The sequence below is a fragment of the Pundamilia nyererei genome, unplaced genomic scaffold (genome assembly GCF_000239375.1).
Source record: "Pundamilia nyererei isolate P.nyererei 1_Seehausen unplaced genomic scaffold, PunNye1.0 scaffold00024, whole genome shotgun sequence".
In the NCBI taxonomy this organism is placed as follows: Eukaryota; Metazoa; Chordata; class Actinopteri; order Cichliformes; family Cichlidae; genus Pundamilia; species Pundamilia nyererei.
Genome location: NW_005187425.1, coordinates 76,867 through 92,932, shown reverse-complemented (window position 1 = coordinate 92,932; position 16,066 = coordinate 76,867). Strand labels below are relative to the sequence as shown.

The following is a 16,066-nucleotide window of genomic DNA, read 5'->3' as shown; positions in this document are numbered from 1 at the left end:
ACCTAACATACTTGCTTCAAAACAATAGTCCTAAAGTGTTACCAGTGTGCTGCAGTGTGGTAATCATGCAATTATTATTAATATTATTTTTTTTTTTTTTCTTTTTTTAAACCAAATTACATATATCTATTAAACACTGAACTATTCAAAAATGTGTTGAATATTTGTATTTGCTTTCTTGCTAAAAGTACTAAAACCACCATGACCAGCTGGTTAGTTAGCTAAGCTTGGCTTAAAGTCTGGAGAAAACTGATAATGAGCAACTCTAAACCTCATTATTTGATATGAGGTACTTTGTGCGTTTAATTTATACACAAGCCTTAGTGCAAAAAACCCAAACAGGTTCCAATATGAGGTTATCAAGAAAGCACTGCAGGAAGTCGCAGTTTCTGGCACAGTGCAGTTCAACAATAGCCTAGGGCCAGTTAAAAAAGTATGCTGGACAAGTTGAATGGCCAGCTGCTGGTCTTTTTGGGCTAGTAATGGTGTTTCATCGAATGGATTCACCTTTGAAGCAAACAGTCAGTATTCTGATATCAAAATACAAATAAATATCCTTTATTGAACCACCAGTTCTGGTAGTTTTATAAGTGAAAAAAATTAGATCTTTTTAGCTGCTCCTACCCCTCACATTGTTGCATAAAACAACAGCACAACTAAATTTAGAAAAAGCTAAAATAAAATCTGTCTGTCTGCAGATAAATTGTGCTGGTTTATTTTGTCACAATCTTTCAATTTCTAGCAGCAATACCTGCATAAGAGGGGCATTTCAATCATGCCACAACCTTTATTTTTAAGTTTTAGTTACCAGCACATGTGGATGACTTTCTTTACAGGAGGTGGAAAACATGGCGGTACTAAGCAGCAAATTCATGTGAAAACCTATGTGTCTCCATGGGAGAAGGCCATGAAGGGTGATGAAGGTCTGTTAGCCACTCTACAAACCAATATGCCACATCCCAATGCCAAAAAGGAATTACTCCAGTACAAGTGTTTCAACAGGTAGTTCCCTTGAGGTCTGATATGTAGAAGATTTGTGAAAAAAAAGGAGCTTTAATTAACCTTTCACCTTGGTTTGACAGGAGTGCCATGCCCTACGGCGGTTTTGAAAAGGCCAATCAGTTTCTGAAATTTCAGCTGCCAGAAGCTGAGGCAGCCAAAGAAGAGCCTGAACCTGCAGTGGTGTACCATCATGACATTAGCTGCCGGCCTTCATTCAATCGCACTCCTATTGGCTGGGTGGGCAGCAGTGAGCCCAGCAGCATTCACATGGAGACGGATGCTGTGCCCTTCGATGGGGAGACCGACGAGCTGTGAAAGCATATTAATAGTGATTACTATGCACATACTCACACACAAGAGTAACTGCATGCATACACCATAGCATGCACACACAATAGTTGAGCTTACAATTAACTATTACACTAATGAATTTGAATCTCCCAGTGTGGACAGTTTAAAGCGTACAAATAAAATGAGGTCCTGATCTTAACATGCTCTGTATTTGGTTGTAAAGCGACAAGTTTTATTTGTTATGGGGAGATGAAACATCAAATGTCTATTTGATAAATGTATAAGTTGAGCCAAGCAGTCCTCTAATTTGTCTGAAAGTTTGCTGTTGTAGGTGAAAAATTGCAGATTGTCCCATTGAGGAATGAATCATATATGATGAATAGGTGATGAATGCTAAGTCACTATTGTGCAGGTTGTCTGAACTTGTTACCATAACTGTTATCGCTCAACATTGTCTTTTTTTGTTGTTACAAATGTCTGATGATTTGCTGCGCTATAAAAACCTAAAAACTTGTTTAACTCAATATGCATGCTGTTGCTGATCCCTTAACCAAACAAAACAACACAACACAGTTTCTCCACAATAAACTGTAACACTGTAAATAATTTAGTGCACTCTGAATGAATTCTTGAAATATACAGTATTTGTATGTACAATGTAGATTTCAGAAATGTTATTAACTATTTGGATGTCGGGGGGAGAAGAAGAAGTGAACAAAACAAAAAAAGATCATCCTTATCATGCCCATGTCATATTGTGTACTCACTTGGCAAATGTCATGTGTGCTGAAACATTAATGGGAACTGGGACATTTAAGCTAGTTTACGCAGTTTAACAGTTCTGTATTTAATTACTCTTCTAATTTTTCATTCAAGAAATGGAGAGTAATATAAACAACAACAACAACAACAAAAAAACATATACACACTGATGTCTACAGTATTATCTGAAATACCTGGTAGCTTAAAGTAAAAACAAAATAGAAATCGTGAGTAACTGCTATGAGTTCGGCTGAACTTCCAACACTAAAAATGAAATCACGACTAAAGTACGTTTCTATTAATAGTACTTCTCCAGCTAAGCAACTCCCGCACAATTGGGGGCAGTCATGTTCCAAAAAGTTCTAGCCAAGGAAAAGCAAAAAGAAGAATGCCATACCTTTGAATGTTGGATACCGGGGGAATCTACTGTCCAAGCACTATTATACAGTAAAGTCTGCAATCTACAACAACGCAATGGATACCAGCCCAGTATTACTAGGTAACATTACGAAGTCTTCAACCGATGAGCTAGCTTAGCTAAATATGTATTTTGGTGGGATGGCTTACGGAATTTCCCAGGAAACCTCGCAAATTAATGCCCAAATTTGCATGTTGAAACATACATGCACCGACTTTATGTCAGTGGGCTCTTTTTAAGTTGAAATACCGAGACGGTTTCTGGTATAGAGTAAGGTTAACTTGTTTAGGCAGCTGAGAGGGTCGATACGTCATGGCCAGCAACCTCTGGACAGTGTTACCTAGCGACGGCAGTGCTAGCCAACAGATTAGCACTGACAAGCACTGCCGTCGCTGTGCGTCCTTCAGTCAGTAGAATGAAAGAAAAAACAAAAAACACGTAATTTCCCTCCACACAAGCTTCTGCTGTGTTTCAACTAAAGGATACATCTCAGGGTATATTGAAGTGTGCATTTAATATAGGTTATGTGTGAAAATCAGTTTTAAAAGTAAACTAAAGAAAGTTCTCCCACCTTTGTAGTCTTCTTGTTATCTTCTCTTTGTGTTGTATATGCACACCCAAACAGTGTATTGATTAAGAGAATCACTAAGAAGTATCACTACTGAACTATTTACAGTGTCTTGTTGCCATTTTTCGTGGTTTCCTGCATTAAATTGGTAAAATAGACTTGTATAAGCACTACTGCTTTGTTTAACTATTTATAACATGTGAAAGCAAGAGTTTTTTTTTCTAAATTATTAATTTTTTTTAGCACATGAAGTGAGTCAGAACTACAGCAGATAGTTTCCAAACATAACTCTACTAGGAATTATGCTGAGTGTAATCTTGGTCTGTGGTCATTTTAATTTTTTTTTAGGTATACTATAGCGGATTGACTTTCATTGATGGGATCCATATCTAAAGCCCAGTTGGCTCCCTTGCCAAGGACAGAGGTCCTTGTCTATTGGGTGCTTTCCTTGGGCTCTCATCTCTACTCTTTCTATCAACTTCACAGGTTCAGCAAAGGTATAGTAGAAATATGACTACTGAAATCTTAGTTAGATAAAATGAGAAAAAAATAAATAAATAAAGCTGTTATATCCTGTTTTTGGCCCAGAGTATGAAGTGGGATTAGAGAGAGAATTCCAGTTGGAAAAGGGCCTTGTTAAAGGTTTTAAAAGGGTAAGTTCAGTGCTGAATTGATAGAAAGCCATGTCTGAACCAACAGACTAGATTTTAAGACTTATAGTGTACTAAAGGTTTGTGGTAATTTCCAGTTAATTTTAAATTTAGAATAACAAAGTAATAATTTTAATTTAATCGATGCATAGAAATAAAATACCTTAACAGATTTGCATTGTTTAAAGCTGCTTTTGAACAGGTTTCAGGTGTTATAAGTGCATTGTTTTGTTATCAGGACCCTTTAGATTTTGAGTGGAATTTCTGGACTGACTGGGCTAAGCACTCTTTACTGTGGACTCTGATTGGTCATGCTGTCTTATCAAGATTAACCAGCATCTTTTACCCCAAGGTATGAAGCTGTTGCTACATTAATCTTTAAATATAATATAGGTGGCAAACAGTTTAATCCCACACATTTTTATGTGTTTTTCCATCAGCTTAGAGTGCCAGCACTTGCGATATATGGCTTCTTAGCAGCCAGCAGTGTTTTGGGGATTAAAGGTGTGAGTGTGCTGCTGGTACATCTGGGCTTGTCCTTTTCTATGGCCCAGCTGCGAAAGCCCGCTCTGTCGTGGGCATGTAACCTGCTGCTTCTCTACACACCTCATATCAAAGAACTTCAAGACATCCAGGTGGGTTGACTTGGCTTTAACTCCTACAATAAATCTTTTCCTGTATGCTTGTAGGTGTTCTGAACACCTACAAAGCAACACCTAGTTCAAAAACTAACACAAAAATAGTAACTTTGACTGCATCAACAACAAACCACAGACTGTTCTGCAAAAACTGTTTTATTTCTACATTGGTATTCGCAGACAAACACAAAGCCACTAAATCCTACACAAGGGGCTTGTGTAGGATTTAGTGATATCTGCCAGTGAGTGTTTTTTTTGTCCCATCCGTTTCTACTGTGTCCCACTGTAGAAACAGTGGCAGACTAATCCATCTGTAGATATGAAGAGATCATTGTAAGATGGTAAAAACACAGCAGTTCTTATTTCCAGGAGATTATATGTCCTTTAAAACATGAAAAAAATATTTTTTAACTGCTGTCCCAGCTGTCATGGGGCAAAAGGCAGGGTATATGCTGGACAGTTTACCAGCCCATGACAGGGCTTTATAAAATATATAAATAATAATGTTAAACTAGTTTTTTTGTAAAAACCTTTTGTTATTCTGTAGCAGCATGATATCCAGTTACAATTTGAAAACTTCCTTTATCCTTGTGATTGTTACTAGATGTCATATTTGCCAAGAACACAAGAGGGCGCAAAATACTAAGGGAACCATTTGGTCACTTGCCTCCTTTCTACAGAATATCCAGATCACATGGTTAGGGTAAATTTATTTTGAGTATATTTATCTAACAGATCAATTTCCTACATGATAAATGATAAATAGAAATAATTTCAGATAAAATGCAAACATTTAGATTCATTTTTAATGTTACTTAACCATTTCACTATAGTCCACTTATACTGTATAAATAAATAGAATATATATTTAGTGTCTATCTTAGTGCTGTTTTACTACTAATGCAATGATTTTGATGGAATGCGTCATATGTAATTGGCCTTCCCACTGTATTACACAGAGAGGCTGGTATGAGAGTGATGAGGAGCACTATCTGCTGCTCTTCAGTGTTGCTGTTTGTGGTCTGCGCTTCATCAGCTTCAGCCTGGAGCACTGCTGGAGCCCTGAAGACCAATGCAGTATTGTGCAGCTTTGCTGGCTGTTTTCGTATACTTTCTATCATCCTTTTTTCTATAATGGACCCATTATAACCTACAAAAACTACATTGAGCAGGTAAGAGACATCAAAGCATTCTTCTAGATTAAACTGAGAATCAAATTTTCCTCTTTGTTTTTTTTTTTATCTGCAAGAGACTGAAGCTGATTGGTGCTCCTGAGAGCAGATCTCCCTTTTACAGTACAAAAGAGCAGTAACATCACATGTTCACTTATTTTTTTAATCAGCTCATCTTTTTTGTCGTAGTTTTGTACTTATCCTTACATTATGTGTTGCCTCTTTTACTACAACCCTGAGATTTTTTTTGGGTGGGGCTGTGTGAATGAAGATTCACCTGGCAGTCCTTAACAACATGCTCTTTTGCTCCACTAACAGATGCAGAAGTCTGCGGAGGAAAGTGACAGGGATGAATCTGCCCTTAGTTACTTGGTGCTCAGATTAGGACGGATCATTTTGTGGTGGTGTATTGCAGAATACATGATCCACGTCATGTACATGCACTCCATCCAGTCTAATGAGACCTACATAGAAATTCTTCCTCCTTGGGCCTTAGGCAAGTCTTGATACTCTGTTTTTTTTCCACCAACAGCACAGCTTTCTTAAAATTTAAACTTTACATTTACCTACTACATGCTACCACCACAGGATTATGTAAGTTTTAAAACGTTCTCATATATGTGTGTATTTGTTTGTTTTTGAAATAATAGTTTATTTGCACTTAAATTAAATATAAGCCCACTCTAAATTAGCAGAGCTGGTCTCTGACATGCACATAGAGTCAGATATACAGTTTATGCAGGTGGTTGTCTAAAATGTCTTTCATAAATTTTTTGAATGTTAAGCAAAAATTGGTAACATGAATTTTAAAACACCTCTTGGATTATGAGCTTATGTCGAAGATGATATAATAGAGAAAAAACCACACTTGAGTAATCCAAGGTTACTGGTTATATGTTAAACCTGCACTACATCTGGTTTATACCACAAACGTCTGGGCAGTCGTGTTGTTGCAATCTGAGCACAGTTTGCTTATTGACACAAGCGAATTGGTGCCATCTAATCCTTCATTTCTTTATATTTTGCTTCCAAGAAGCCACACTTTCTTGTAAGTGGTATTTTAAAGCAAATGTCTTGGGGCTTTCTGAAGGTCTGAAATACTTTGTTACTATTAGCCTGTTGCAAAAACATAATTTGTTCCAATTTTCTTCGTTCACTATATGAAAAATGCCAAGTTTGACACACATAAAATATTATTTCTGCAACAAGGAGATTCCTAAAAAGCTGTTCGCTAGACAATTGCCATATCTGAAAATTTGAAGAAATTGGACAAGTGACCTAAAATCACTATACTGCAGATGAACAAAAAGGTCATATCCTTAAGAAATTTGAAACAAAATCCAGCAAAGGACCTAAGAGATGCTTCTGGACCCGCAGTTGGTTTGTGTATTGTTTGTTGGCCATTATGTATGCCAAATTATACAAAAACTGGACTAAAAATCACTGATCTTATCTTATAGATCTTATTGAGTAATTAATCCAAATTTGAAATTTTTGGTTTAAATCGTTATAAATATGTCGAGAGGAGGTCAGGAGAGAGGTACAAGTGGAGGCTCTGTAATGGTTTGGGGCTGCATTTCAGCCAGTGTTGTCAAAAACGTTGATGGAATTGTGAAGAAAGGTATATCAGATTTTGATGCACCATGCTGATCTCAAACATACTGCTAATGCAGTAAAACAAGCCTGGATAGAAAACCACACATTAGAAAACATCAGTCAGGGATCGACAGGCAACATCCAAAGAAGAGCTTTGGAATCTGCTTTAAGAATCCTGGAGAACTATTTCTGAAGACAACTTAAAGAAATGACAAGAAAGCTTACCTAAGAGAGTTTATACTGTGTTGCATAATAAAACTGGATATACCATGCAGATGATAAGTAATAATAATTTTTAAAAAAGAAAAGAAAATAGGAAGAAATGAAGTTTAGATCAAGACCTTTGGACAATAAGATGACTGGAAAACCTGTGGAACAAACAAATCACATCTAATCCTCCTTTCCCATATATCTTTTGAGTTTTTACTATAAATATAACACTGGCCTAACATACGTTTGAGGATTATATAGAACTTTTTTACAATAAGAACTTTTGATTTCACCACCTACTTTCATTTTTGTCACAGGTGGTCTTGCTCTAGCTGTCGTCCAGTTCTTCTATGTGAAGTATCTGGTACTGTTCGGCCTTCCATCCATGCTCGCTACTTTGGATCAGCTGGTTCCCCCCAAGCTTCCCCGTTGTGTCAGCATCATGTACAGTTTCACAGGCATGTGGAGGTAAGACAGTGGAATCAATTCTGGGAAACCATAGTGATAGAATAACAAACATAGTACTATACTGGTCTTTCAGCTTTGCTAAATATTCCCTTTACTAGAAAAGCTACCTTTCCTCATGTCCTTAAATTAAAACAAAGTCATTTATTGTCAAGTTTCAAAGTGGGCGCAGAAAATAGTTTCATTTTATGTTGTTAATAGTAAGAACAACAGGTTATCCTACACAAGATCACCTGAAGATCATTCTTTCAGACTCATCATAATGATAAGCACATGTTAAGCTATTATTTTTAGGCCAATTTGTTTTCTTTAATTCATAATCAGCAGGTTTGTTGCAGTGTTTCTTAGACAGCAGGGACATTATGAAACAAACTGAAACCTTGTAGAGTAAAACCAAAAGCTTTAATAATTGAGTTTTACTTGTGTGTCAGTTAAAGGAACCTGGATATTTCTGGTTTATTATTATTTTACGCAGTGCTGTGTAATTGTAAGAAACAGGAAAGATGCTTTGATTTTTTTTCTGTTTCGTGGTTTAAAATGTGCTCGTATTGAATTATTTCTGTCACAATGAGCGGAAAAAATAATAATAACTTGTCTTTTCACTTATTTTTTCAATTAAAATGAAAACTAGTCTAATAGATCTATTCCTAGTTTATACTGAAGGGGTCACAATTGCTCAAGTTAATGAACATGCAAAGGAAAACGCTTGTTACAAGGGACAAGGAATCTTATTCAGCAGGTATTTCATTAACAAAAACAATAACACACTGTGTATAAGTATATAAATAAGGATGAACATTTGTGCTATTGTGCTGTTAGTATTTAGACTTTGCCACTTCAGAAAATCTCTTTATGTATTTATATAGTGCAAAATATACATTCATTTCATCTTATCTATTACAAGCTTATACAGTGCAGTTATTTGTTGTTTAGCTCTTAAATGATTCACCTTTATGAATCATACAGGTTTCATGTGTATGATGATGGCAGGTTTTACTTCCTTTTTATGGGTTAAGGTTAAGGGTAGACAGTTGAAACAACTCTTCATATCTTAAAAATAAATCCTCAAAAGTAATAATCATCATCACAATGAAGTTGAATTAACATCTCTCTACAAGAGCTTATATCCTGCATCAAGGGACGCTTTACTGCAGGACCATTTTAGCTTGGCGTATAAACTAGCAGCTTATTATAGCAGTGGGCAGTTTTTAAACAGAACAAACATACCATTAAGTGCAAACCTTGAACATATTGCCATCTGCAACAAAAGGAGCGACTCAAATTGGGTTTAGATCCTGGTTATAAATTACCAGAGTATCCCAGCAGTTTGTCACTTTCTCCCAGTACAATCAGTCTTGTTCCCAAATGTAATTAACAGTGAGAAATTCCCCATATTTAGAGTACAAAAAGCTGAGCTAGAAGGCTGTGTGTTGGTATTACAGTAAAAAAACGGAAAAAAAAAAACAGCTGTAGGATAAACGGACCAGTGTGCTGACACTGATGCACTCCAATCGAGCCTGTGTGTGTGCGCTGGTCGAATTCACTGATGGATTGCATAAAGCTATCCATCAACATTGCTGATGAAACAATTCCAGTTATAGACTGAGCCAAATCTAATCTTCTTAATGACAAAGAGGAAGCACATAAACACAAATGTGTAAACATACTTATTGCGCAGGTCTCAGTTTATATGAAGCCCAGTGCTCAGCTGGTTCTTACTCAATGATATATTATTATTATGTAAATGTGTGACTCAATGTGTTTTTTTCACTCTTAGGCACTTTGATGAGGGGCTGTATCGATGGCTCATCAGGTAAGAGGCACTTCAGCGATGGACTGACTAATTCCAATGTTAATGCATACTTAAAATGAGAAATGTCATCCTAATCAAGTAATGCCTCAAGAATATCTGCCTATCTGCATCCATTTATTTGTCTGTTTTTATCTATGTCTGTCTTATCTAATATTTGGAATACTTTTGTATCGCATCTGTTATCTATTATGCAGTTAAAGAGCTTATTTCCTGTGGGGCATTGAACCTGTCAGCTGAATAACCTTAAAAAAAACATGCCATTCTCCTGCTGCCTGCCCACATTTTTCATCACAATGGATAAGGATGCTGCATTTGCATGTAGGCTTTCTCATGATTATGAGGTTGCATGTTGTTGGTGAACAGTTCCTCTATTGTGGCGCTGCCCGTGCACCCTGGAGAAATGCCTCCTTGTTTAATATGTGCATTTGTAATTTGCACACTTGTACTTTGGACAACACACATTATTGGTTTGTTCGCTTTTAATGATGCACACTTGGCTGAATGCAGCCTATTGGGAGTTTATGGTTTGCTTGGTGGAGGCAGGTTGCTACATTAAGGCAACGCTACAGTTGCATGGTTGTCAGAAAACACAGTGGAAATGTTCCCCTGTCTTGGTTATTATTTGCTAATTAGGGTTTTATTTTTTTTCTCAGTTGTGTGACGGGTACAGTATGACGGTGCATGTGTACATCTACTTTTATGAAAGAATGCATATTAGAGATTTAAAATGGCTCCAATTAATTTGCTAGAGATCCCAGAATTTAAATTGCAAATGCAAGTTTCCATTTTAATTTGTGCCCATTGGAAATTGTTTTCTCCTGCCTAATGGCATCAGTTGCAATTATCCTACCGCAGATGCAAAATGATACCCATGACACAATGCCCCCGACGTTCCTTCTTGCAAAAGTGCTTTTAAAGAGGTTTTAATGCAGTTCTGAAATTCAGTTGAAATTGTCTGAAGAGCGTTAGATGAGTGCGTAGGTGTTAAATGATGTACTCTACATGACTCACTGACACCCCGTCTCCCTGGGCAGCTAAGTGGCTCATTCTTCGCCATTCCATTGCGCTTTTCCTGTCTGTGTGCCACCGTCTCTCAGGTTCTCCATTTCACTCGCATTTAGTTATTGCCCAACAAAAGAGCTCTCACTTGGTTATTGATTGAATTATTGCAGCTACACACGAGCAGAAGCATTTGATCTCACACCTTAGTAAATATTGGTTGCAAATATGTAAGTGGGGGAATAGGTTGGGTATGGTGCAAGGTTAGAAATTAACTTCGGTTTTTAGTGCATTTAAAGCAAAACCGATTAAGTAAGCTGCATGCCTACACAACAACAATATATACTACACTCTTTAATTCCCAATGACAGTCGATAAAACCTGTGAGCATGTTGTAGTCTGCACCACCTGCTTGGATTAATCAGGTGTTACATAACACATTGATTAATCAGAGATTAATGTACAGCATGATATTATCATATTTTGAAAAACATCTGTTTAGAATCCATCTACATCCAAATGAATGTATTAGATGGATAGATACTCTGCATGTTTAGGTATTCAGTTTCCTCTGGCTCTGACAATCTGGTACCTTTCCATCTGTTTTCGCACCTACTTTCATCCTCAATATGGCCGAGCTGGCCACTCTATTTCAGGCTTAGAAAATGCTGGCTCATCTTTCAGGAACATTGATTAGCCACAGGGTGGCTGAGATAATGAGTTCCCAGCTCAGCAACACTGCACACAATGATTTGTTTGTTAAGTGTGTTGGAGTGATATAGCATGTTCAGACTCTTGTCAGTACCTCTGGGACAGACAAGGTTCTCGCAGTATCTGAGGCAATTTTTCTTCACAACATGCTCTGCATTTGATAACGACTGGACGCTATTCACATCGAGTGTGTTATCACATGAGGTGCTATTTTTATACCACATGGAACGTAATCTAATCTAAACCACAAAAATGAACTGCAGGAGCTGTGCTATAGCTTTACTGTTTGATGAATTACCTCATGAGAATTGTCGCTATTTAACTGTGTATCCTCACAGTTTATTAACTGATATACTGAAGTCAGAACCAGGAGCAAAAGTGCGCTAAAGTGTTGAATAATACAGAATTTGTACGTTTGACAGTGGGCTAAATGTGTGTGAATCATAAAAAAACACTTAAAAACATTAACCCTCCTCCAGAGTTGTTAATAGGTTGATTGATATTCTCTGTTTTGCCTCTATTTTTGCAACTAGACATCAAAGCCACGTTTAAAAGTAAAATCAGCATGACCACGCAGTTTTTTCTGGTTCTGATTAATCCAAAATGCATTGTGGTGCCATTTTTACACTTCCAATGTTTTGCAGTGGTTAGTCTTTACACAGGTTAGAATCCCCTTTTTTATTCATTCTGTTGACACTGGATTGCTGTTATTTTTATGACATGTACTCGTGTTTCAGATACATCTATGTTCCACTGGGAGGTTCACGCCATGGTCCTCTTTGCAAAATGTTTTCCACTGGTGTTGCGTTCGGATTCGTCTGCCTCTGGCACGGTGGACATGACTTCTTACAGTACTGGGCCCTGATGAATTGGGCTGGAGTTCTGGTGGAAAATTCTCTGAAGTCTCTCTTTGCCTCGACCTTTATTCACTCCGTAGTTGTAAGTTTGAAATCCATTGACGGTGCTAAAACATTAGGAGGTTTAAATTACCTACTAAGTCTTTCATTTAAGATGTGTGGATGTAATAAAAATTTCTCCTGCAGTCAGAAATAAAGAGGTCATATTATGTTATTTAGTGAGAGATGATGCCTAGAGAGGGTACACTAATTACAGACTGGAGACAAACTGGCTGGATCTTGTCACATCTAATGGGGAAGTACACTTAACCTCAAATATTCATGTTAGTAAAAGCCTGTTCCCAATTGCTTCTTTGGCCATAGCCTTGGGAGATGGTTCATGTTCTCAATATAGTGCTCATATCTGATGGCACACCGTGAAATCCACCTAGTTTATGGTCACACAGTTCATTTGTGCCAGGTGCCTCTCTGTTCCTTCTGCCATGTACAATAGAAATGTCTTGTGGTTCGCCTCTTAGTATTTATTTTTCTGATTTCCCAGGAGCAGAATTTCTCTGCGGCGATGAAAAGGCGATGCATCGCCCTTGTCTTTGCCTTCTCTACTGCTATGCTCATCCTTTCTAATCTGGTGTTCCTTGGGGGAATACATGTTGGCAGAATCTTCTGGAAGCGTGTCTTCATTCACGGTAAATTGCTTTCCACAACATTCACTCAGTGGGAATTGCGTGTGGCTTTATTTTGCAGGATTGTTTCAGCTGGCATTTGTACATTCTCCTGTGTGGATTATCAGCCATGTGCTCCTTTTAATTTGACAGCTGAGTTGCATTGTAGGTCATCACATGTTTGCCCTCAGCGGTGAGAGCAGCTAAATATTGTTTTTCCTAAAGCAACAGAGCGAAGCCAGCCAGTATGTACTAGAAAATAAAATCGGAAATAAAATATAAGAAATCATTAAAAATTTTGCTTCTCTGTAGGTTTGTGTATTTAACAGTTTTTCTAATTTAATTAATCTGCACAGGCGAATAAAGAGACATCTGCTTATGTGGTTGTGCCAGGACCTATTTTTCTCCCAGTGTCTCTTTTTTTGGCTCATTGGATACCTAAAGAAAGATGGCAGCGCCTCTTGAAGCCTGTCTAGTTACGATAAGCAGTCTGAGCTGCACTCGCTGCTGGGCTGGGAGCACAGTCGGTACAAAAAAGCCCATCAGTGGAATGTCACATCATCAATATTGTTTATTAACCAAAACTTTAATGTGGAATTTTAATTGAGTTGAATATGAGTTTACTCATTTATATCGCTAAAATGTGGCAAACATAGAGGCTGATTAAAAGTCCAAAATGTAAATTTTTATTCAAAGCCGGCAGAGGTCAAAGACAGTAAAGCAAGCAGCCCTGCAAAGGATCCAGAAGAAGAGCAGGCAAACACTAAATCCAATTGTCAGTCACAAAGGAGACAAACACAAAAAGATAAGAAGGAATAAGACAATCTGGCAGAGATCTGTGGAAACTGACAAGTGTATCTATATAAAAACTGTTGGGTGAGTCGCTGATTTAACACGGGAGAGAAACGGGGAACAGGTGTGGAAGATGACACAAGAAAAACTAATAAGGCAGTGGCAAATAGAAATAAAATTACCACAGGAAGTAAAACAGACAAGAAGCAGTGATTACAAAATAAAACAAGCAATAGCTTGAACCAAAACATGACATTTATCCACTTATGAGCAGCAGTGGAAGCTGTACTACAACAACAACAACAACATTTCTACCCTGTAAAGTTTGTACAAGTGTTGGATGTTAGGAAACAGCTGCTTAATTGCTTCATTATCTCTTTTTCTTTCTTTCCAGCTCTTTCTTTGACTCTACTAACTCCTGAGGGAAATAAGTGAATCTTTAGCTGCTAAATGCATTTACCAGCGAGTCCCAGACTGTGCCAGTGTGCTTATGTTTGGTGCTGAAACTATGGTTTACACTGTGCTCATGAGAGCTGAAAACAGTTGCCTGCTGTTTAAAATAGGATTTTAAAAGGAACTTGAAGAGATGAAAGTTGTTACTAAGCTGATCTATGTAGTGCCAGGGATGTTTTTTTTAAAAAAAATGACAGATTGTTGTTTTCATTCATTTAAAAAATACATATATATTGATGTGAAGATCACTAGTATTGATGTGAGTGGTTTACTGTTAGATTTAAAGGTTGTGTAATATCACCCACGAATGCCATGGCAAGAGGTAAACTCAGGTAACAGATAAAGGGCAAAAGACCGTCTTTCTATTTCATGCTGATTTTAGTTCATGTTGTGCAGTGAGTGTAAATCCACAAACTGAAGCACTTCTTTATTACTTTTCTTTATGACTATTTATTATTTTAGCATTTCTGTTTATACCACAGTCTGTGGGATCTTAAAGTCAAACCTAAGCAGTCTGACAGGGTATTTTCCAGTCACCACTTAAGCTTCAATGTTACAGTAAAATTTTGTTGGAGGCAGCAAATGGTGCATAACTTTACACCTCCTCTAGCACTCCTGACCTCCTTCGTGCTCACAAGACTGTAGTCTCGGTGTAAATAAGTTAAGAGGAACCTAAAAATAAGTGCATGGTGTTTGAAAATACCATTTCAGTTGTGAATTATTCAGAGAGCAAGAGCTGCGCAATAGCTGAGAATCTCAGTTTGCTTTTATGGGGATTTATTAAGATCATTGAAATGCTAAAAAAAAAGACTGGAAAATTAGAAATACATGATTTAACAAATCACTTAATAAGCTCGGTTCTTTCACTGATTACATGTGTTTTTGCACTTTAAATTGAGATATAATGGTTCCAGCAGAAACGCCTGAGGCAGTTACTTGTGTCTGCGTGTGTCCTCACAGGAAACTGCAGAGAGGGAGCTGTGGTTTCATTAACATGAGTGTCTGGGATTGTGAGTGGTGCAGGCAGTAGTGTAATTGCTCCCTGACCTTTCTGGCAAAATGTACAACAAACAATTTTCTGAACACACTGTGTGTCTTAAGTTGTTTGTGTTAACAGTGTCCCCTTGAGTCTTGCACCTGAAAGCCCCCATGTACTCTAAAGTTACAACTAAGAGACAGACCAAGTTTTAATTCAAGAGCACACAAACACAGCAAAAAGTACCACTGCACTGTTATGTGTGGGGGTTTTTTTTTGTTTGTTTATTGCATGCACAAATGTGCTGATGACATCTTCACTGTTACCCAAGGAGTACTTTTTGTGTTTCATTTTTAACTGCAAAGATTCCTTAAAGCTCAATTTAAGGCACATGAAGTCCTAAAAATGGCAATATTTCCCCTTAGAACATTTACCTAACATTGGTAGAATTGCTATATATTTACTTTAGGCAACAAACGTGTGTTGTTCCCAATTTTAGCACATTCTTTTTTTGTCTAAATAATAATGGTACTTTCTGGGAAGAAACACAAGTCCCTTCTGGGGTTGCGTCAGGAGGGACATCCAACATAAAAATCCTGCCAAAGCAAACATGCGGCGCTACCCACTGTGGTCGGCTTAGCAGATGACTCCCCGCATTTCATTTTACCATAGACTTTTACACCAGCTGTCCTTCTTATTTCAACCCTTCCAAGGATTTATATCTCCTCCAAAGCTTGAAGCAGAAATCTTTTGTGTGTTAGGCCAGGTTGTTAACCACTACACTGTTAAGCCATAGTATTAGTGTTTCAGAAGCTAGTTTTTTAGTGTGCAAGCATGCTAACATTCAGTAAGTAGCACTAAACACATCTTGTGTATAAAAGATAGGTGGAACCCTTATCTGATTTGACTTTCTTTTCTTTGTTTATTTTAAAGCAGTCATCACTGTGATTGGGATAAGACTATCCGGTTGCTAAGTCTGACGTCACTAGCCGTGTCTGGACCTAAACTCCGCTGCAGGTCCATATATCAAA

General features: G+C 37.5%; 2 protein-coding genes across 4 annotated transcripts in view; both read left to right on the top strand.

Annotated features, from left to right (window-relative positions):
* myoz1a (myozenin 1a) overlaps window positions 1–1,899 on the top strand; it is a 5,513-nt gene extending 3,614 nt beyond the window's left edge. For both annotated transcript variants that reach the window (XM_013909435.1, XM_005727294.2), the window contains exons 5-6: window positions 837–1,002; window positions 1,083–1,899. In XM_013909435.1, the coding sequence (XP_013764889.1) occupies window positions 837–1,002; window positions 1,083–1,317 (401 nt within the window). In that variant the 3' untranslated portion in view covers window positions 1,318–1,899. The remainder of the gene's footprint in view (window positions 1–836; window positions 1,003–1,082) is intronic.
* A 68-nt stretch (window positions 1,900–1,967) lies between these two features.
* The window catches only part of hhat (hedgehog acyltransferase), an 18,616-nt gene continuing 4,517 nt past the window's right edge, over window positions 1,968–16,066 (top strand). Inside the window, exons 1-11 of one of the 2 annotated variants that reach the window (XM_005727295.1) lie at window positions 1,968–2,554; window positions 3,390–3,538; window positions 3,630–3,694; window positions 3,930–4,043; window positions 4,132–4,326; window positions 5,289–5,501; window positions 5,820–5,997; window positions 7,625–7,775; window positions 9,550–9,585; window positions 12,033–12,234; window positions 12,694–12,838. In XM_005727295.1, the coding sequence (XP_005727352.1) occupies window positions 3,418–3,538; window positions 3,630–3,694; window positions 3,930–4,043; window positions 4,132–4,326; window positions 5,289–5,501; window positions 5,820–5,997; window positions 7,625–7,775; window positions 9,550–9,585; window positions 12,033–12,234; window positions 12,694–12,838 (1,420 nt within the window). In that variant the 5' untranslated portion in view covers window positions 1,968–2,554; window positions 3,390–3,417. Of the gene's footprint in view, window positions 2,968–3,389; window positions 3,539–3,629; window positions 3,695–3,929; window positions 4,044–4,131; window positions 4,327–5,288; window positions 5,502–5,819; window positions 5,998–7,624; window positions 7,776–9,549; window positions 9,586–12,032; window positions 12,235–12,693; window positions 12,839–16,066 lie in introns of both variants that reach the window. The other variant, XM_005727296.2, reaches the window with a different exon arrangement.